Here is a 23,385-nt window from a genome sequence, read left to right as displayed (position 1 = left end):
TTTTTATTAAAAAAACCAAATTACAAAATCTGACTGATAGCCCAATACTCATTTATAATAAAGATAACTATTTACTTAAATAAGAGTTTAGACAACTTTTTGTTGCTGCTTTTTTTCATAAAAAATTTTAAAATAACTGTTATTTTCGGTCCCTGATAATAGTGATAGATTAGCGGTAAAAACCATAACTTATTTTATTTATTTATATATAAAAGAAATTAATTACATTTTATGCAATACATTTTTTATAATTTAAATATTCTTTTAAATTATCACCGTCTCGTCATATATATGTTATACATTGTGTCACAATACCATAAGTGGTCAGGTTGGCCGAGCGGTCTAAGGCGCCAGATTTAAGCTCTGGTTCCCGAGAGGGAGCGTGGGTTCGAACCCCACACCTGACAAAACTTTTTTCATAATTTTTTTTAATTTCTTTTTAATAAAAAATAAGCGTAATTTCATTATATTTTATTTAAAAGTGTAAATAAACTTCAATAAAAAAAAGTAAAATATGTATTTGCAAAATGTACATATATATAACGCAAAAACGGAAAAAAACCGGTTGATCATGAGAAAAGACGTCAGTGAATTTTATTGAGATTAATTAGTTGAGAGAATTCTATAATGTGTTTTAATACTATCTATCCACCAACAATTGAGAGTATTTTTTTGTTTTCATTCAGTTTATTCGCGACATTCGTCCAGTGCAAACGTGATAGGTGATAGACGATAAGAACTAAGATATTACTAAATTGTGAAAATATTTGTTAATTCAAAAGCAAACTAGAGAGTGTATTGTACCTCGCACCCCTTGAACCTCTTGACTATTTTTCGACAAAAATAAGTTTTCCTTTTTCAACATTATACTCGTATGTATTAATCTATCTACAAAAAGCGAAAAGAGCAGTTAAAAGATTTTAAAGAACTTCGAGCTGTTAAAAAATTCTAAATTGATTTTTATTAAAAATTTTTTTAAAATGATGAAAAACGTTATATGGAAAAATCGACTTGAAAGCAGAAGAATATCACCGAAATACTCGTCCATAATTTTCTTGTTAATTATGATAACTTGGACTCCAAGTCAAGGTAAGAAACCACAGAATTCCATTCGTACTTCTAAGAATTAAAGAAAAGTTAGGAAAAAAGTTCATTGTTTTTTATTTTTAATTTTTGGTTATTTATTGAAATAAGAATTTATGAAATATTTTAGTCCATTTAAATCGAAAAATTAAAACTAGTTTTATGGAAGTGCTTAACTGATCTGTTTGAAGGTAGCACACAAAAGACTGCTTACAGCTTTTGAACAACGGGGATCTGCATTTCCGATGAATTCGAAGCCTTCGCTTAAGACATCGAATTACAAACATTTGAATTCTAAACTTTGAAGAAGACTTTGTGTAAAATAGAATTAAGATATGTAGGCCGTATAGTTGATGCGAGGGCAACTTCAAGGTAAATGCAACCACTAGCCATACAAATCGTCAAAGTTTTCAACTCTGGTGTCTCATATGAACTTAAGTTACTTTCATTTTTAATCGCCAACTTAGTTAAGATAATTTAATCTCAACTTTATTTTTAGTGGAATATAAGTGTCATTTGATGTTTGGATCTTCATAATCAATTCTTACCTTTAATGAGATAACGAGGAGGCTAAATGCTATTCTTCTACTTAATGTAATAATTTAGAATAGTTGTCGTAGAAATAACTTTAATAATGCAGTTCACACTAGCTTAGTTTGGACTTCATTAATTCCAAACTTCATTTAAACTTAAACTTCATTTACGAACATAAAAATTTAATGAATTTAAAAAATATCTTATTTTTTTGTGTTACTGAAATCTGTTTGTTTATGTACTTAAGTTTTGCTTATCATTCTCTTCGTAATATTTAACAAACTCTTAGTTTTAATTTCATTGGCCTAAATAAAACGGCAATGAATTTCAGAAGAAACCACGTTTGTTTATCTCTTGGTTTTACTTGTTTTCGCATTGAGTATCTTGCCGATTGAGATAAAATTATTTGCCGCAATTATCATATATAAATGAAATGAAATTGTGCACAGGTGCCGGGTCAATTTATTACATCGATGCCGGTTAAAAGGACATGCTTATAAGTCATACATATGATATAACTTTGCTTTATATTGAACTGTATTAACATTTATTTAATAACTAATGGTAATCGCAGTTAAGTAAAAATTATTTTTTCGTAGAGATTGATTTCGAGTTCATCTCTTAAACTTCATTCATAGAATGCAAAATGTTATTGGTTGTTGTGATTATTATGGTACGATGGTCGTTATGTTGGATGCGAGATAGTCTATAAATCCTTAATATAAATAAAATTGATAAAGCAAGAAAAATTATTTTGCCTTTTATCGACGTATGTGCTGTTATGAAATTAACCAATTGAACAACAGGAGACAGTAGTCAGGTTGGCCGAGCGGTCTAAGGCGCCAGATTTAAGCTCTGGTTCCCGAGAGGGAGCGTGGGTTCGAACCCCACACCTGACAAGTAATTTTTTTTTTTTTAAATATTTACGTATCATAACGTAAATATGTACGTATCATAACTACTGTTTATTGATCGATAACTAATTTCAAGGATCAAGAAACAAATTTGATCTTGAAAAATTTAATGTACAATTGGCAAAAGGTTAAAAATTTCGTTTTAATTTTAGATATACTTAAAAATGTTCATGTATTTAAAATCAAGTATCCGATCTTATGTAGAAGTTAGACCAAACGGGTATAGTACGACTACAGCAACCTTTAATAAATGTATTTTTGAGCTTGAGCATTCTCAAGTAGGTAAGTAAAAATCGAGGTAAAATCGAAAGTCATCAATAACGTCAATTTAAATAGGATATGTAGGAATGTGAATAATATAAATGGTGGATTTGACACCTTTTAAGGTGACAGTCTTCTTCATATCAGTGACGGATTAAAGCCAATTCTGGACGTCGGCAACATCAAAATTGCGAGGCTCCTTTTATTACCGAGTTATAAAAGTAAAAAAACTACATTTACTAATTAATTAAATCAATTAAATTAGGTTAAAATAAATACAAATGATGCTTTTAGCCTTAATGAATATTTTTAAAATTATATCATAATTTTCACCAATTGATAGAATTGCCACTTGAGTCTCTCTTGGCTCATCGTACTTCTCCAGTAGTTCTTAATTAATTTTATCTTTGAGAATCTTCCTTCCTTCGATTTCAAAAGCAGCAGTGCCACATACAGTTAAAAAGGCTGAATGTCGCTGTTTTCACCATCCCGAAGTTTATACCTGAAGCATTAAAATGTTTGAAAATGTCTTCGTTTAGTATATTTTTCATATGATTAGTGTCATATATGAATTCAAATTGTTTTAAATATCCATTAAGTGTTTTAAATCAACAGTTGGTGTTAATTATGATAGCTTCTATCATTGAGGTTAAAAAGTTTACTGTTTACCGTATTTCAATCAATTGGATAGGTCATAATATATTCATAACTGAACAATCGTTGCTTCTTTGCTATTCTTTTTTCTTTAAATTCAGGTGCAATTTTATGGTTAAAACGTCCAACTTATTCAGGAAAAAAGTTGGTAACATCCACTTAGAAGAATTTAAGTGACAGAGGAAGGTATAGCCATTCTGTTTCTTTTAGCAAAAAAAGGGTTTCACAATAAAAATGATCTAGATTGCCAGATTTATCCGATGTCAATCAAATGACAGTTACCAAATCCTAATTGTTACCAATTCCATTAATTCACAACTCAGAATTGAATGATTCGTTTCAATAACAAAACAAAATCTGGTTCGTAACTACTTTTTTCTACAAACAATCGGACTTATTCAACGCGTTTTTGAAATCCAGTATTGCGATAGTCTTTTTATAAGTTTATTCCAGTCGATTGCTATAGTTTATTTATATTATTCACTCGTACCACATGTGAATTGCAACATTTAACTTGAAAGTTAGAATTTCATACAGAACTACGAACGCGTCTGTTTTATTTCTCAGATCATTCACGCATTCAATAACATTATCAAATTGCAAAATTATCGTTTTTATTGCTTCGATTCTACTGTCTCATCTTGTTTCAGAGAGAGATTTTAAAGTGGAATCGACTTTGCTCGACTTTAAAAAAAAGCAAATAGATTTTATTGATAAACCTGAGAAACAGTTGTTGCTGTAGGTTTGCTTAATGAATAAGGAGTGTAGGCCTCTCAATTGGAGCTACAGTAAATCTCACTTTCTGAGTGAGTATATGCTCTTGCATCTTTGAATTCGTTTGACAAAAACAAACCATAATTCCCACATTTAACAGAGTTGCGACTAGCACTGAATATCTCAATTGTTAAAAGAATTTCTTACTCACGTAATAAGAGACAAACAAATTCATATTTTTCTGGTAAGTGGAAAGTGTAGTTAAAGTTTTAAAAAATATATCCAACAAAATATCATCGATATCTACATGCTCATGGAAGTTTCAATTATATTATTTAGGTCGTGTGCGAGTTAGGCTAAGTTGCGTTCTATATGAGGGAAATTCTAAGTTGTGCCAAAAATGTGGTGATGTGTCGATACGTGTTGATAAATGTGTGCAGTGCAAAAAATCCCAAAAAATCTCCCATTTGGTTTAGCATCAACTTAGCCTAACTCGCACACGTCCTTAATACGTAAATATAGGTAAAGTGTGAAGAGCTTATTTATGCGTTTCATTTGTATAAATAGGAGGCCCTATTCCGATTTCTCTAATATTTAAAATTTATGTCAACTTCATTTCTTCTATTTTGTAATCTCTTACATATATTATATCGTAATTTATTATAATTATTTTTCACAATAAACGCACAATTCTGCACGTTGGAAAGCATGAACAAGTTGGAATTTAATCAAAAATAAAAAAAAAACTGCTTTCGTGAACAGATAAAGTGGCTAAGATATGAAATATTCAGATAAGAGTTGAATTTTTAATAAACATTGAAAAAATATTACGTCCTATATGATTATGAATCACACTAATATTGAGAGTGCACCACTTCGCTCCCCCCAGATTCGACAATTCAGTGTCCTCATCAATTATCTGTTCAAATCATTATACGTCATTTTGCAAAAACTGCATAAAGTCTTGAGCTATTTTAAAAATGTTCAAATGATTTTACAAAATAATAAATTACATTGTCAACTCAACTCAGTTTGGTTGGCCCCTTTCATCTCCACCCATTACGTTTGAAATGTAAGCATGTATGACCCTGTAAAAGTTTAAGCAACAGTTTTGAAATTTACAGTTTTACACAAAAAATATTTGCTCCATATGCTTTAAAACAAATTCCAATAAAGTGTTTGATTAGATTTTACACAGATACCGCAACGACATCAATAGAATTACAAAAAAATTACATAATCTGCATATTAAATATTTCAATTGATTTTTAAAATAACAATTGCGAATAATAACCGTGAAGGGGTCTTGGCGCTGAAGTCCTCCGTCAATAGCTTTAACAAGTTGAACCAAAACTATTTAATAAGTTTTTAATATCTGAAACTTCCAATTTATTACAAAGAAAAAGTAATTAGGGTATTGTTTCCTCTTTCACCTAAAAAGCAAAAGTCCATATCTGTACTTTCGTATGTAAACCCGAAATTCTTCTTGCAAATTAAGGACGTGTGCGAGTTAGGCTAAGTTGTGCCGACAATGTAGTATCGATACGTGTTGATAAATGGCTAAATGTGTGCAGGACAAAAAATCTCTCATTTGGTTTAGCATCAACTTAGCCTAACTCGCACACGTCCTAAAGATATTATTTGGCATTAGTTTTGTCTTATCATAGGAATTTATATTTGATTAGTATTCACATTAGCATGTAGAGATTTAAATCTACCTATTAAAGAAGTAATAAGATACCTAGAAATACCAGCTCCAGATCATCCTGATTCCCAAACATTTAACCTAATAAAGACTTTTAAATTATTTTTAAATTTGGTTACATGTGCAGAAATTTACTTTAATACGCCTGCAAATTCTTAAAGCTTTTAAGATTTAATAATTTGATTTCCAAAAATAAATGAGAGTATTAAAAAGATTTCAGTCTATTTTTACTTTTGACTCAAAGTTGTAATGACCTTTTCCGGCTCTATCTATAGCTGGGATATGACTCAGCGAGTACACCAGGGTTCGTTATAAGATTTAATTAAATAAAAGGGATACTTCTGCCTCGTGTTTGTATGTCAATAGTCTTTATTTTTAGTTTTCAATGATGCCAAATTTCAAATAGCACGAAGGATGAAGAAGAGTAAAAAGCTGCTAAAGATTTGGTGAAAACGTTTGTCAGCTATAGCCAGGCAATGGCTACGAATCATCGTGTGTCCAGACCAACTAGTCAGAGCTCCCACTGTTGTTCCTAGTAAACTTCTGTTGGTGATTTGACATTCATTTTTCCGTCAGCAATGGCCAGATGGAAATACGATTGGCTGATTATAACAAAATTCGAAGAATTTTGCTAGTAGTAAAGAAACCGGGAGATCTATGTTTCTAAGTTTACAGGGGCATTCGTCAATAAGAATGGATTTATAACAAAGAAATTAACAAAATTTAGAAAATGTGATTTACAGGATCATATATGAAGAGAAATGTATTTTTACTATTTGTAACTAGTTCAATGTGTGGGATTAAATTTTCCGTAAAATTTGGTCCTCACAAAGTATTCTAGAAAATGTTCTATCATTTACAAGAAATTTTAACTATAAATTATTACCTATTACCTGAAGATGCAGATTAAAAATTATGAATTTTCTTTTCAGCCTCTGCCAACCCTGTGAACTCCGCAACTAAATCGGAGAGCGATATTGCAAAAAAACATTTTGATGAAGTTAGCGATTTAAACGACAACTTACAATCGGATAAAGAAAATACAAATGTAAGTAAAACAACAAAAGCACAAATCTATACATTTTGAGATAGTAAGAATGGAAATTTTTTTAACTCTGTGTACGGGGCATTTACGATTTCAGTTTTAATCGTAGCTTTATTTTTTGTCAAAATATATATTTTTTGTTAAATAACCGGAACTTTTTTAAGAGAAGCACCCCTGTGTAATTCGTTTAAAAACGGAGAATTCAATACAAATTCTTTAAATATTTTCTGAAAATACCTTAAGTATTTGAAAGTAGCTTAGTCAGAATAAGGCCATTAAGAACAACAGTTAACGATGCAAACAAATTGTTACGCCGTGATTCCCATTCCCATTAATACTGAGTCTTCTGCGGCTTTAAGTGGAAGGTAGGCCAGTGTCTGCTGTTGAATAATAATTCATAACTTCGATGACGAAATGCGGTTTTCTCACACCACCGCATGAATCATGCTTTCATTGATTTTAGATTCGTAGAATAAAATTCATTTTAAATCGGAAATAAAGTTGAATTAGGGAATGCAGTGGATTAGTTTCAGCTCAGTTACGCTCTTTTTTAATTACGACAGAAGACGTACACACTCAATACAGAAGCGTTTTTTTATTATTATAAATATTTTTTTTTAATACGTCATCAACAAAGTGTACAATCTTTTTATTTACTTCAACTTATTTTGCTTAGATTTTGCATCCAAGTGATCCAATCATAAATTATTTAGAGTTTGCAGTCTTCCAATAATATTTAATATTTACTTTAAAATAATGGCAGGTAAAACTCGTGATATGTTAAAATGTTCACATCATTTAAAATGTTTCTACATATCCTCCTCAATTTACATATGTTTGTACTTTAGTCACAAATAGGAGCAGTTTCCTTATGGGTTATAATAATAAAGTTTGCTTCAAAAATTATCTAAAATTTTTCACGCGATTGCTGTCCTTTAATTATCAGTACAAAGACAGTATAATTGTAGGAAAATTTTGATTATTCATGCATTAAATTTGAATTTACATGGACAAAGTCCCATTCAAATTTATTAATGGTTTAATTTAATCATAATTCTCACTAAATTGAAATATTATATTAGTCTTCAATTACGATCAGATTGATTACAATAGCCCAATCTAAAGTTTGTGTTTCGTGATTTATTTTGTCTTTTAAATCTGTTGATAAAGTGTCATCATGAGTACTACTTTCCGGAATATAATAAATCTATTGTTAAATATCTTCTTAAATTTTTAGAATACGGATTTGCCTTTTTCTCATCGCGATGAGGTCCAAGAGAAGGAAGGCATCATTCTCAATGCAGATAACATTTTAAAATATGATGTTGAAATAATTGAATCGCGTGATATAAAAAAAGAGAATTTAGAAATAGAAGAGCGATTCAAGTAAGTCTGAAAACTGAAATCCATTAACTTTATTCAAATCAAATTTTTATTTCATTTTAATAATTCTTTTAACAGGGGTCCTGCTCTCGAAATGAATACGAATACTTTTGTATCGGAAAATATTGAACTCAATAGCGGAACTGTAGACTACAGCGCAATGAAAGACAGCCATGTGGTGTTGACTGTTATCCTAGTATTGGTTGCATTGGTCTCGATCAGTTTATATGTTTTCTTAGTAATTTGGCGTTCACATTTGGAGTGAGTCAGAGCATAATTTCTATACATATAATTATATATTATGTTAAATTTTTATTGCATTCCACAGAGAACGTTACGGTATGCGGGAACTACTCGTGGTGAACACTGATGAGGATGTCTATCAGTCCAGTAACATGGCCTGTAACACTAGCACAATTGATGAAAACATCTCAAATATACGCCATCTCACTTTTATCCGCACATGATCCACAACAACAACTACACCTGCAGCAACTACTAATTTGTTATTAAAATGAAGTGCAAATTTTCCAGCTTTGTTATTGCAATTAAAAATTCTATTCGGAAAACTCGTAATGCCGTAAACTGAACTTTCGCGGTAATCAGAACATTTTTGTATTTTAATATTTTAAATAATTTAATTTAAAACTCGAACAATTGAAAAATTGCAAATGAATTGCATTATTGAAATAGTCATATTGGAAATTCCACCATCACAGACCTCACACATTAATTCCGAATCGTTTAGTGTCATCGATTGTTGTTATTTTGAAACGTAAGCCTCATTTGTAACAAAATAGAATGTAAAATGTATTAAGAATTTTTTTAAGTAAACTAACTACTGTTGTTATTAGTGTTTTCAAACAGGAAAACCACTTTGAAAGTATGAGAACGCTATAGTTTTAAGCTGTGATATTGAAATAGAAATCTTACTAACAAACTTTGATTAAAAGAAATTATAAAATTTGTTATATCAGAAAATGATTTTTATTTAAAAAATAAAAAAATTTGTATATAAAATTAAAATTTACTTACTTATCTTACTTATGCCATCTATAGTTGAAGTCAGAGTTCCTAAAAATTAAGCACATCTATTTAATCGAAGCACGAAGCACTTTAGTACAATTCCATGCATCGTTGGTATGCTATTCACGCGAGGGGAGAATATCGATTGGCTATTATAATAACAGTACTATTATAACTTATTGGCGTTTAAAGGTTAGTAAGTATCTAATTGCTTTTGCAGCCATTCTAATAAATACTAAAGTATTAATAAAATGCTACCACAAAGTCAATAGAGATTTTTAATGCTGGTTAATGAGTTTTGGAACTATGAATTGTCACACGTAAACAGCCAACAGTCGGTAATCAAGTAATTAAACCCGAAAACGCTCACAGCATTCTCTCTGGAATATAATTCTTGAAATTCACTTTTCATTAATTGAAAAATTTAAAGTTTCTAAACTAAACTTATGTTAAGTTCATCTATGATTTCTATGAGATGTGACGTAAGAGACATGATCTGTCTAGGTCATATAAGAGTTCTTTATACCCATGCTTCTTCTTTTTTTGTCTAGTCATCTAAATTCAAGTCGACGGTTTTTATCCGATAACTCTATGTTACATGGTGCTGGATTGTCTTATCATTCCGATTCTTTAAATCCATTGTTGTTAGTAAATTAGAAGTCGAAATAAAAAATATCACGGTTTTCGTATACTGGAAAAACTAGAACACAAATTAAAATATTTAACTTTAAATTCTTCAACTAACAATAATATTAAATGCACTTACTGTTATAAAATATTTACCAACTTACTGTTTGGAATTCCACTTTAACTGATATATGTATCTGCAAAGGTAGACTATCTTAACAATTGATTTGGCGTTTACATTTAGAGTGAGTCAGAGCGTAACTTTAATGCATTTAATTAGTTATTATGTTAAACAATTATTTTATTTATTGCATCCCACAGACAATGTTATGGTATGAAGAAACTGCCCATGGTAAAGTTTTAATAAAACTAAGACTTGAATCATAAAACAAATCATATCCACGTAATAGAAAATTTTTTCTTTAAATGCGCTTTAACTATATTTAAGCATAAACGTTTCATTTTTATATTGTATACATGTACTAGTAGAAATAATAATATACCCACATTTCATTCATTAACTTCATTGCTAGTTTAATTAAAATATTGTACTTTCTTCACAGCTGTGTTGCGCTGTGTGTGTGAAAATTATGATACTTTGGTGAACCTTGACAACTAGAGGGCAGTACTAAACCTTTACAACAGTGTTTTAGTGAAGATAGTTACATCATTAAATTATGTTTGGTTTTACTATAATTACTATAAATACTTAACAAAATTACATAAAAATATTTCATAATTTTTATGTTCTGTAATGCACACACTCTGTAAAATTATTCATAATGAAAAATGCATTTTTGCATTTTTTGCATTTTGTGAGATGGCAACACTATGTGAACATATGCCGATCAGCTGATTAAAACAAATTATATGTTCAACGAAAACTCAACAAGCACAAATTAAGAAAACATTTCACCTGAACTTTGAACCCCTTCAGCAGTGCGCTTGCTCATAAATAATGAAAAACAACAGGCAGGAAAATGTATTCCATGTGAAAAATTAGATATTTTCTGAAGTTGGTCGGAGAAGTAAGAAAGTCGCGGGTGATTTTTTCCATTAATTATATATTGTATATCTTGACATAAAATTTGTATTATTCTATTCTAATTGTTGGAATAAGTTGAAATAATATATTGTGATTTATGTGAAAAATTATGTTTTTTTTAATCTTTTATTGAAGTGTTTATCTATATTTTAAAATAAATTGCTTTATTCACAATTCAGAGGTTAGTAACAGTGAGCACGTTAAAAAATATTTTTTTTAAATATCTATACAATGGTATTAATACTTTCTATTTGTATAATGAAATTGAAACCATATTTTAATTAACTAATGCAAATTAAAAACTTGAAATAACTATTTTTAATTAAACTGAAAATATTGAGCGAGTTACCAACTCCTGGTTACCAATTAATATATTGAAATAACTTTATTTACTTTTCTGTACGATATGGAAAAATAATCGTCTGAATCTGAATCGCTTAAAAGATGTCCAAATAATCAAGTCCATTAGTTGGTAAAATATTAAAAAAAATATGTAACTTCAGTTTTTAAATAAAATTTTGATTTTTAAACAGTCGGTGGTTCATTTAAAAGTTCAATGTGTAAATTAAAAAGTTTTCATAAACAGTAATATAATATATATCATAATTTTATTATAAAAGTGGCGTAAAAACTATTCGAACTAAAAACTTTTACTTACATTTAATAAACAAAGACTAGGAATTACATGGCTTTGTGATTTTATTTTAGTTCAGAAGACAATGCAACAGATCCCTTCTCTGCTTTAATATCTGCAACACAAACCATATTTGCTAAATAACAACGCGAATAGGCACCGGCGATTACACACCACCGAATTACGGTGGAAGGATCGGAAGTATTAAATTGTGCATGTTATCTTTTTACTTACAAGCCAAAAAAGTATTCAATCCACAAATTGTGATCGTATACCAATAGCGTTGTGAATTACAGTCCTACCACTGCACCGCACCGCTGTCGCCGCTACCCTGTAAGTTTTCATCATGACACATTGGGAAGATTTCTACAACACTCACCTGCCACCAACGGATTTCGAGGATAATCGCTCGCTATTGAAAGAATTTTGTGAACGACACAATAAATTGCACAACAGAATCGTCCTTGTAACAGTAAGTTTGAATTAATTGTAATGAAATGTTTTTTTTTCCTAGTCAATAATTGTTGACTAACCACAAATAATTGGTGAGATATAAGGTTACGGGCGTATTCTGGCCACTAATGGAAAATTATTCTATTTTTCTGTTAAGCATTGAAATATGTAGTCGAATGATGGGAAATTGACTTTTTAAATGAAATAAGAACACGTAGGCTCCTAATAAGCCTAAGTGTTGATGTTTTATCACAAATAAGAACATACATGCATACTGTATGATGGGGCTGTCGTTGCAAATGTATATTTGTATCAGTGGCGACGCGTGCCCTATCTGGAAGGGTGTGCGGCTCTTCTACAATGTTGTTTTTACATGTACCACTTAAATTGAAAATGTTAAATTGAAATATAAAAGCTGTTTTATAATAATAACTATATTACATTAGGCAACAATATATTCACAATATAACATTTAACAATTCATTAACAAAAGAACATAAAACATAACATAAAAGTTAATAAATTATATATAAGTCAAATATGACATCAATATGGAATAAGTAGAACTTTTCAGATATATCTTATAACATCAAACCAACTTTTTTCAAACAAAAGAGTTTGTACTTTGAACCATACATGTTTATGTAGTGATCAAACAATCGAACACACTTGCAACGTATAAATGTGCGGCCAGCTACTCCGCACACAAAGTGGTTATTGCAACAGCTAAAAGGGGAGAGACGAAATTTGAAAGAAATGTATGGTATAGTGATGTGAGCTGCAAACTTTAGCCGCACATCTAACCGCTTCGGCAAGTCAACATGTTGAATTGTTATACATGTAGTCGATATTCGAATAGAACAGAAAATACTCTCATACAATTCCCAATATCTATTTCTTTTATTTTATGACATACTTATGACAGAAATTTATGAATGCAATTGCTTAAAGGGGAAAGACAAAATGTGATAGAAATGTTTAAGGATATGATGTATACATGTTACTCTACAAACCTTTGTCATTCCTTTGAAAATATACGAGTATAATTAAGAAATTGTTTTAAAATAGTTTAGTTCTTCAGTTTCAGTTGTATATTATATATTACTTGAGTCTTGGGCTTCCTTACAACATTCCTTAGGTCACAATTGTCTCTCGCAATTTTAATATAACTTCATTTTTTTAAGGATCTATAAGTAAAGATAACTGATACCTATTACAGAAGTTAGTAATTTACCAATATTTAGTATTTAACATTACAACATTGAAGAAAAAGAAAGAGAATACAAAAAATCTGTCATATTATTTAACAGTTCACATCTTGTACTATTAATTTTTTTTAACTTTTAGTCAGGTGGCACTACCGTCCCTTTAGAACATAACACGGTTCGGTTCGTAGATAATTTTAGTGCGGGAACTAGAGGCTCATCATCAGCCGAATACTTTTTAGATCATGATTATGCAGTTATATTCATGCATCGCCAAAAATCTCTAGAACCTTTCACTCGTCATTTTACTGGACAGCAATTCTTTGACATGCTAGAAATTAGTGATAATGGACACAGTACATCAATTACAGTGAATCCAGATTCGGTCGATGTGTTTGCACCAATTTTGGCCAAATACAAACAAGCACGAGAATCCCAAATGATTCTCTATGTAAGCTTCACGAGTGTTGTGGATTATATGTGGTTGCTGCGTGCGGGATGTGAGTGCTTAGCTGCATTTGATGAACGAGCGCTGTTGTATTTGGCGGCAGCCGTATCGGACTTTTACATTCCACAGGATATGATGGTAAGTCTTTTTAAACATCAATTTTTTCATATCGAATACACAAAGTTTTGCATATGTCACGCTGTAGTCTTACGCTCTAGTTATAATTGTTTCACTTTAATTTGGCAAGAACGCAAATGTTTATTAATTGGTTTTATTGATTTGATAAAACACTGTTCGATGATTCACTGCGAGTAAGTACGAGTATGTCTATTTAGTGTTGGGCTCGCTTTATCAATACCGATGTATGTTATTTTAATAATTACATTTATGCACACAAGTGGAAAATGCTTTACAAACTTTTCTACTGCCGACTGGAATTTGCATATTCAATTATTATTTCACTCTTTGAAGTAATCTAATGAATTTAAAGTGATCAGGTCTTCGTCTAAGAACCAGCAAAGTTTCAGCTCAGTGTAAAATCAAATGCATAAAAAAGTGCTGCAAACTTTGTGGGCCAGTTTTGTATCCTTGCTGTGTACACTTATAAAGTTTTCCTTTACGGTATACTTGCCCTCTTTGACGTGTTTGAATCGTGGAGATATTCGAGCAATTGTAAAGCTCTGATATGCCGTTATGTTATATCATCTACGGTTTAGTTCACAGGATGTTGATAAAATGTATCACCCCTTCACAAAATGAGAATGATAGCAGAAGTAATGAAGATGACAATGCCAACAGTTTTCAGTAAATTCTTTTTTCAGCTTAATATTGTTATCTGCTGTTCGTGATGCAGGTGGATTTTGTCTTCCTCTGCCTTCACTGAAGTTGGTTTTACATCTTTTATATGCCATGATTGCTATTCGTTCCTTGACATTGTCCTTGAACACGGATTAAGAGTAAACGGATGCACGTGAATGTAATACAGTGAAAAGTGTCGGTTCACGAAGTATTTGCACTTGTACTTGCACATTGTCATCGCTGATTTCACTATCACAAGTGTGAATTTATTCACTACTACTAGAATCACTTTTACTTAATATTATGTGAATTACTTGATTGCCTGTAATTCAAAAGGATAAAATCTTAAACAGATTTACAATTCAATTGATATTTTCTTTCAAATTTACTAATAGCGGTGAGTAATAACATTCCTTTCTCATATAAAATGGAACAATAGATATAACAGATATAACAACATAGGAAATTTTAGCAGAATAAGATAAAATGATTGATAAAATATAGATAAATAAATTTAGTTATTGGTTGCTGTTGGTGACCTTATCTGTTGAGCAATACTAGATAATGCTAAACTATGTTGAATAAGTTCTTTAAGTACGAAAACTACCATAGTTCAATCAATCTATGTTAGTTTCTAAATCAAATAATTTACCAAAAAAACTTGCTTTTATTCTGCTACTAATCAAAGAAAGTACGAGGGTAACTATTTATATTTTAAGTCTAATAATGAAAAAATACTAACTTGTTGAAGTGCTTCGAGCGCGAACAACATTTGTTGGAATTGGTTCATTTTGAAATACCCATACAGTCAACTGCTGTTTGCGTGCTGGTTTATACGTATACAAGGTGAGATGAAAAAACTGCAACCAACTTCAGACTGCTGTCATTTCTAAACCGCTCGTCCCACAGCTGTCAGATTTATTCTAGTGACAGCTCATTATATTGTTTACAAGCGCACAAAAGCATTTTGGTGGGAATTTTTCAAAAAAAAAGTTATTTGTGATGGAATTCAAGCGTGATAGTGTGATTGCTTTGCATTTGGCTGGAAAACCACAAGTGGCTATCGTTAGAGCCCTCCAGCATTTAGAAGTGAATAAATGTTTTGTGTCTCGTACCATCGCTCGTTACCATGATACTGGTAGCGTAGCCCGACGTCAAGGAAGTGGACGAAAAAAAACAGCAACATCGGCAGAAATGGTTCGAAAAGTGAAAAAGCGAATTGAACGAAATCCGCGTCGCAGTGGACGAAAAATGGCTCGTGAGCTGAACATATCGCAATATGCCATTCGGCAAATATTGAAAAATGAGCTTGGACTAAAGCCATTCAAGTTCCAAAAAGTGCAAGATCTTACTGATGCGCAAAAAAAAGTTAGACTCGAAAAAGCTAAAGAGTTGTTTCGCTTGGCCGAAAGTGGTGAACTGCCGAATTTGGTTTTCTCCGATGAGAAACCATTCGTTATCCAGCAGTTTGTAAACAAACAAAATGATCGTGTTTACTTGCCAGAGAGGTCAGCTGAAAATTTGCAACTTCGGTTGGCCATCACAACTCAAAAGCCGGCCATGGTGATGGTGTGGGCCGCCATAACAGCCGATGGTCGCTCGCCGCTCGTATTCATCGACCGTGGTGTCAAATTAAATGCGCAAATCTATCGCGAAAATATTTTGGAGGGAGTTCTGAAGCCCTGGGCACGCAAACATTTCGGCCGCAGACCTTGGACATTCCAACAGGACTCAGCACCATCGCACTCAGCACGCGCCATCCAAGAATGGTTAAGAAATGAGGTTCCTCGCTTCATTTCCACCGCACAATGGCCACCAAAATCTCCGGATGCCAATCCGTTGGACTATTGTGCCTGGGGTATTTTGGAAAGCAAGGTTGGAACTAAAAAATACCAAAGTGTCGATCATCTCAAGCAAGCGCTTCGCCGAGAATGGGACAAAATACCGCAGAGCCACTTTCGGGCCAAAGGTGGCCAATTCGAACAAATCTAAACCGATTCTCAAATTTGATGTTATTTCCGACATTTTTTGCTTTCATTCAATAAAATTTAAAAAAAATGAAAAAATTATGGCGTTTTACTTTGTTGCAGTTTTTTCATCTCACCTTGTATATCGATGATTCGTCGTCTGTTACAATTTAATACAAGTAAACGTCTTTTGAAGACGCCATTGTATTTTTTAAACATTTGTGCACCAATCAAAACGAGCATCTTTTTGAGATTTTCTCAAATGATGGGGTTCTAGTTGGATTAGAATAAACATTTTTCACGGTTAAATGATCGTGTAATATTTTATATATGCTGGTGGAACTGCCTAGGGTTCCCTCAGTCTAACAGTATGTCGCATAAGGATCTTGCATTATCAGTTTTTGCACAGTATTAATGTTTTTTTAGCAAAACAACTGATTTTGGATGACCTTCACGAATTTCGTCAGTGAGCGATCAGCGGCTACAATTAAAATCATTTTACCAGTGTTTTATAGTGGCAAAGGATGGAGTTTCATTCGCCAATTGTGGAAGTAGGTGGATCGATGCACTCTTTCTGATAATCCATGTCGAAGTCGTAATAAATCATCGTAATTTATTACGTAAATCATCCATTATTTCGCAAACACTTAATTTACAAATCTCAACTTTTTTATCCGGTCTATTGAGTATTTAATTCCCTTAACTTTTGATAACTCTGTCTGCTGTATGAACTCTTTATTCAAATTCAATTGCTGATTATTACTCTTGTATAAAGTACTAAGTATAATGCTGCTGTTCTACCTTTTTTCCCATGTTAACTCTCTATAAAATATTACGAAAATGCTTATCATTAATGATTACCAGATTTTCTTTTTATGTTTTTCTTTGATTTTATATTTTCCTGCCAGCTTTTACAAATCTTTTTTTCTATCTAAATAGTTTAAAAAATTCTTTGTCTTATTCTTTGTTTTGTATATTTAAAGAAGGTTAATTGAGCCTTATTTTTTTTTCATTTAACATCATATCTGACATTTTTTTATCGACCCTAGTTGTCCTTCCACAGCACGGAAGTGTAGTCCTTTATGTTTTGGAAGTTTATGATCCTTGAAGTTTCAAAACATCTCTGTGCGAATTGATTGTGTTTAGAAACCAAATTGATAATATTGTTTCCATATGTTATTTGTTGTAAGTTGTCGAACCATGCAAGTTTCTATTGTAACGTCCTTTTCCATATATACAAGGATACATAAGAGTAAAAGTCCACAATACCACTAACTCAAATAATAACAACAACAACAACATAAGAGTTTATGTATTTCTACCAAAGATTTCGCTTTCATCATCATTCAGCAAATAAGATTCAAAAGTTTTTAATTATTTACGTGCTGTTATTAAAAGCTTATGTGTGTGTGCTTTTCATTCTGCGATACACATAAGTTCATTATCCTTCAAATAAATAAACGTAAAAACTAGGCGGAAAGCAAAATAATGTTCTCGACTATTTTGCCCCAAAAAAGGATAATGAACTGGTGGAGCCGCTCCGACACAATTTTTGTAGCATCATTACTTGCCGATTTTTTAGGAAAGTAGAATCGTTTACAGTGTCTTGCACTGTTGTCAAAAGTGTGTCTGCAAAACATCCAGGGTATTAATGTAAATTAAAAATCAAGCTCAGAGCTTAGCATAAGTGACATTGACAATTACATTGAACAGGATGCTGCGCTTGGCTACGCACTCTTGCCGTTCTATGAATATGGACATTAATTTGTGTCTCATTAAGTTAGACATTTAAACATTTCTGTGATTTCGAGTTGAGGTGATTTTCGTTTTCTTATTAACGTAAGTAAAGTTTTTGAGGTGCAACAAGCAAATGGTTAATTAAAGTACAAAATCTGAATTATACTTTATAGATCAAGCTTCTACTCAGCTTTCTCAATGCCAATGTCCTGTCAGTATTTAAAAGGCGAATAACTCTTATTGCTACTACTTGTTAGTTATTTGTTTATTTTTTTGCTGGTGTTTTATTCATTGTTTATTATTGTAGTTTATTGAGTAGTGTTTTTACTTATTTCAATTTTTGTCGAAGAATTTAAATTCAAAATGTTTCAAAATAATTTATTCACAAACAAAAAGGGTATATGCATATCAAAGGAAAATCTCCTAAATGTTCTGAGATTTCAAATTTATGTTCTAAAGATGTTCTCATAATAAATCATAAGTTAAACAATCACTAAATTTGTTTAATAACTTAAAGACATAATAAATTGTTATAAAGTTTGCATGCTTGCATTGAGTAGATTGATTTATTGCACATTCACTTTACTTGTTTACAATAATCAATTATGCGAATAATTATTCTTTATGTCTTAATAATCTTATGTATTTTATATTAATTGATTAATTTTATTATTATGTTGAAGCTAGTTGAGCCAGTGCACTTGAGCACTTTTACTCTCTATTAACTGCGAGGTATCTTCAAAACAATTCTTTACGCCTTGACTGGATTATTGTTTATCACTTCATCAGACTAAGCAATAATTGACCTCAGATCTGCATACATCCCCAAGGAGCCTGTAACCATTCTGTGATTCTATAACGCGGTGTTGGTAAGTCTGTCAGTTTTCGTAAATAATTTCAGGGCTCTATCCTTTATGTATTTTTTGTTCGGATCAATCTTGAGGTCCCTGAGGATGTCATTCGTCCTAATGTACCATGGTACCTTGAAAAGTCTTCTCAGAGACTGGCTTTGTGCAATTTCTAGCTAGCGAATAGTAATGTTTGAGGCTTTGCTAAACCATTCACATCCATATAGAAGTGACGGACGAATTATTTGGTTATATATCAGCTTCCTATTCTTAGCATTGAGATTTTAATTTTTGAATAGCGGTTGGAGGTGATGAAGAATTTTGGCACAGCTAATTCTTTTCAGTTGAACATGTTTAAGCCACATGAATCGTTTGTCCAACGTGATGCCGAGATATTTAATGCTTTCCTTCGAGTTTGTTACCATATCCCCCACTCTCACTCTTGACGGGTTCTGTCCATGTAAACTTTATAATTCCAATCCTTGCATTGCCTGAGATACCTGCAGTTTATATAGTCGCATATATAGTCGCACATGTTTCTTCACATTTCATATTATTAATTTTTTTTAATTAACGTTAATAATGTTAACATTGTTAATTTTTTTAGCCAACACATAAAATACAGTCGGGAGAAGGTGCACCCACAATTTCTTTACAATTGGTTCCAAAAATGTTAGCACCATTGGCGAGTCTGTGGGTACCACATGCTTTTGTTGTTTCTTTTAAATTGGAAACTGATGAAAATTTGTTAATAACTAAAGCTCGGGATAGTTTAAGCAAATATAAACACACGGTAAGTTTTTATTTTATTTATTTTTATTTTTACACTTGCACTTACAAGTTACACTTGCCTTCAAATAATAAAGAAAAACTTCTATAAATATTTTTTTAAATGACTCTTCTCTTTAACTCGCTATATATATCAAAGCATTGAAATTCTTTATTGTTAACTTCTATTCTAAATAACAGATTAAATATATCAAAAAGGATCAGCTTTTTAAGTACTATAAACAATTGCTATTAATAATAGGGAAAAACATATGTATGATAAATTATTACAGTTTTAAATAAAAAACAATCAAACGAGAAATATCGAAAATGTTATTGACCATTGATAACACAGGTCAACAAAAAATATTTTTTTGTCTGTCCCAGATATGTTGTTGGGTGATCCTAGAGGTATTTTTCGTGCTGATTCCAAATCTGGCTCAGATTTTTTTATCACGTCTAGTTTTCTTAAGACAACCGGATTAACGGGTGATTCAAGGGGGTTTCAGCAAATAAATCGTGAATTTAAAAAATGGTCCTTACTTAGGATTTTCTCGCATATTGAGTATCTGGCAAGTCCCTTTTTAGTATCCAGCAGTAATCTGTTAACATGTTGGTGAAATTTCCTTGGTAGCGTTTTTCCATTTGTAAAATATCCTGCTGAAAACGCTCACCGTGTTCATCACTAACGGCACCAAGATTTGGTGGAAAAAAATCTAGGTGAGAGTAAAGGAAGTATTGTTTTAAAGACACATTGCAGCCCATTCTTTGGTATGATTCAATTAGATTAGCCACCAGATCGCTATAATTTTCATCCATGATATTTCCTAGAAAATGTTCAAGTACATTTTTGAATAAGTTTCACGCACTATTTTCCGTTAAACTCAATTGCTGAACTCAATTAAAATTTCGAGTCCTTAAGCACTTTCCTAATCTGTACAAATCCACTACCATTTTTGTCCATGGCTTTAAAAAAATTTTTAACAAAATGGCAAAAGAATATTTTTTTTTGTAGGATCGATCAAAGGCTGGAAAAGGACATTTTTGGTTCCAGGAACGAGTGCTTTACGTTGTGGCCAATCTTTTTTTAAGTAATGCAATTCTCTATATCTGCTATCCCACTCACAGATGAAGCAACAATATTTCATTGCAGGAAATTAGGTTGTTTTCTTGACAATAACTTAAATTTGTCATGGCGAGATTGATATTTAGAAATTTTCGTTTTTGGATCCAATAATTTCTAAGATTTCACTCTTCTTTTTGGACAATTTTAAATCGCACATTAGACAGTTCAAATCCTCTTGCGTTATAAGACAAGGTTCATCAGATGTACTGGGTCCGAAATTACGGTCCTTTGTGTTTGGGCTTCGTTCATTCTTACATTCTTGATTACTTTCAGAATCTTCGCAAGGATTAACATTTTCCGGTTATTTCGGCAATGGTAAATATTCAGAGTGAGCGACTGGTCGTATATCTAGTTGCAGGTTGTTTGAATATTTTACTGTGTGTTTTGACTTCGGTTTAATTCCTCTAAGTTTTGTTAAACAAAAATAACAATTTGAAAAATGACTCATATGTTCACGCCAAATTATGGAGACGGCAAATTTTTATGACTTTTTTCCTCAGTCCAACCTGTGAGAAGCCTTACACAGATACTGCAAATCACATAAAGCGCCCCTCCATAATCCTGGCCACCCAACGGACAGGCAAAATAAAGTTTAGAACACTGTCTCAAGAAGGGACTCACGAAAATATATTATATATATGACATATATATTATATATATCATATATAAATGAAATAAATAATTATTTTCGTTAAAGCAAAAACATACATTTAACTCTCCTAAAGTATCCAGAAGTGGTAGAAAGAATCTAAATGCAGATTCGGATTTAGCACGAAAAATACGTCTAGATTCACTCAACAACGTCTCTAGGACAAAATCTTTGTTGACCAGTGTAATATAAAGATTTAAAAAGTATTTCAGACATAATACCAATAAATTTGAAATAATTTTTTAAAACCTTTTATTAGAACTAAGAGTTAAGCTTTCAATTATATCGCATCATATGTATCGTGTCATATCGAATATCAATATATTATTTGAAATATATATCAATTTAAAGGTTTTTAGTATATTTAATTCTAAGTTGTTTTCAAATTCAAATTAATTTTTAATTTTTTTTGCATAGCAAAAGAAAGGTAGACTAACACGCTAAGTTTCGATTACATGTATTACTAGTCTCTATTGTTTTCCTGTGAATGTCATGGGATTCCTTCATCCCTTTTCTTTACATTGCTGTTGTTGTCATGTATTCGAATGGCACTTTTTCAATATCATTATCAGCTTAATGGTCGGATTAATTTAATTATCAAAAATTACCCACACTATTGTTCCTACACCCATTATTTATAGTTTTTATTAGCATTGTTATCGTAGTTTAATGTTGTGACCTACTTACAGTAAATAGTTTAACTCATATTTTATTTTATGTATTTTACATATTTCAAATTGTCTTCCACTATTTGTAGTTGGTAATAGCAAACATACTACAGACACGCAAGCATCGTGTAGTTTTCGTGACCCCAACAACCTCATACGAGGTGCACCTGAGCAGGGAGCAAGCATTGCAAGGACTTGAAATCGAGGAACCAATTGTTGCTGATGTTGTAAGTATTACTAATAAAAAAATTGCATACTTTGACATTGAGATATTAATATTTTTATTTATTTTGTATTTCGTAATTATTTTGATTTATTATATATATATATATTATATTTTATTTTTTGAAATGAAATTAAATGGTTTTCGTTACCAATTTTCACCTTAGGTACAGAAGCACACTGAATTTATTAGCACGGCTTCAAGTCGACAATGACCATTGTCTATGCGACAGAGACGTCATATACAAGTTGATTGTCGCGTGACCACACCACATTTTTGCCGTTTATTGAATCCAGGACCAGGCATTGGGCGTAAATACTAAACACTTATAGTTATGTACAGCTTTAGTATCTATTTTTGTTCTTATTATTTTTTTGTGTCCTAACTATAAGCCAATAGAAGCCATAAGCTATAGAAATGTGTAAGTTAATTGAAAGCTACACACCTTCAGAATAAATATTATTTGCAATATTCATTAAAGTCGTTGGCGTGTTTCTGCCGCGGTTTATGGGAAATAGTCCTCTTGTTTGGCATATATATGAAATACTAATAGTGTTGCGTCAATCTTTTTTTAAGACTTATATAAAAACAAAGTGCTTCAATTTTAGTTAACATTTTAAAAATTATTCGTTTTAATAACTTTTCATATTATTTAATTTTGAAAATAAAGTAATTAGCGAAGTAATTATTTTATACTAAATTTCCAATTTAAACCATATTCATCCGCTACACGCCCCTCGTGTATGCCAAGCATGGGAAGAGAAATAAAGTATATTGCTTTTTTTAGACAAAATAATTTGTATTCTCAACTTAATGTCTTTATTTTCGATATACTATTGTAAACAATAGTTACGAACCTCTATAATTAAA

The 23,385-nt window shown here is 31.4% G+C and overlaps 2 protein-coding genes and 2 non-coding genes across 4 annotated transcripts; all 4 read left to right on the top strand.

The window, feature by feature from the left end:
- The first annotated feature begins 323 nt into the window (after positions 1-323).
- Trnal-uaa lies at positions 324-407 on the top strand. Its single transcript has one exon. It is a non-coding gene; the product is annotated as a tRNA-Leu (tRNA).
- Positions 408-965: 558 nt separating this feature from the next.
- On the top strand, positions 966-9,220 carry LOC119682718. The gene is made up of 5 exons (XM_038096212.1): positions 966-1,089; positions 6,798-6,913; positions 8,148-8,296; positions 8,372-8,554; positions 8,622-9,220. Exons 1-5 carry the CDS (start codon positions 981-983, stop codon positions 8,758-8,760), a joined length of 696 nt encoding a protein of 231 aa, XP_037952140.1. The 5' UTR covers positions 966-980; the 3' UTR covers positions 8,761-9,220.
- Positions 2,433-2,516, top strand: Trnal-uaa. Its single transcript has one exon. It is a non-coding gene; the product is annotated as a tRNA-Leu (tRNA).
- Positions 9,221-11,656: 2,436 nt separating the features above from the next.
- Positions 11,657-22,998, top strand: LOC119685584 (phosphopantothenate--cysteine ligase-like). Its single transcript, XM_038099905.1, has 5 exons — positions 11,657-12,097; positions 13,426-13,869; positions 19,689-19,874; positions 22,382-22,519; positions 22,682-22,998. Exons 1-5 carry the CDS (start codon positions 11,972-11,974, stop codon positions 22,727-22,729), a joined length of 942 nt encoding a protein of 313 aa, XP_037955833.1. The 5' UTR covers positions 11,657-11,971; the 3' UTR covers positions 22,730-22,998.
- Positions 22,999-23,385: the final 387 nt, after the last annotated feature.

This window comes from Teleopsis dalmanni, chromosome 2 (assembly GCF_002237135.1).
Source record: "Teleopsis dalmanni isolate 2A chromosome 2, ASM223713v2, whole genome shotgun sequence".
Lineage (NCBI taxonomy): Eukaryota > Metazoa > Arthropoda > Insecta > Diptera > Diopsidae > Teleopsis > Teleopsis dalmanni.
The sequence above is the reverse complement of the archived record's forward strand: the minus strand, read 5'-3'. Positions and strand labels throughout refer to the sequence as shown.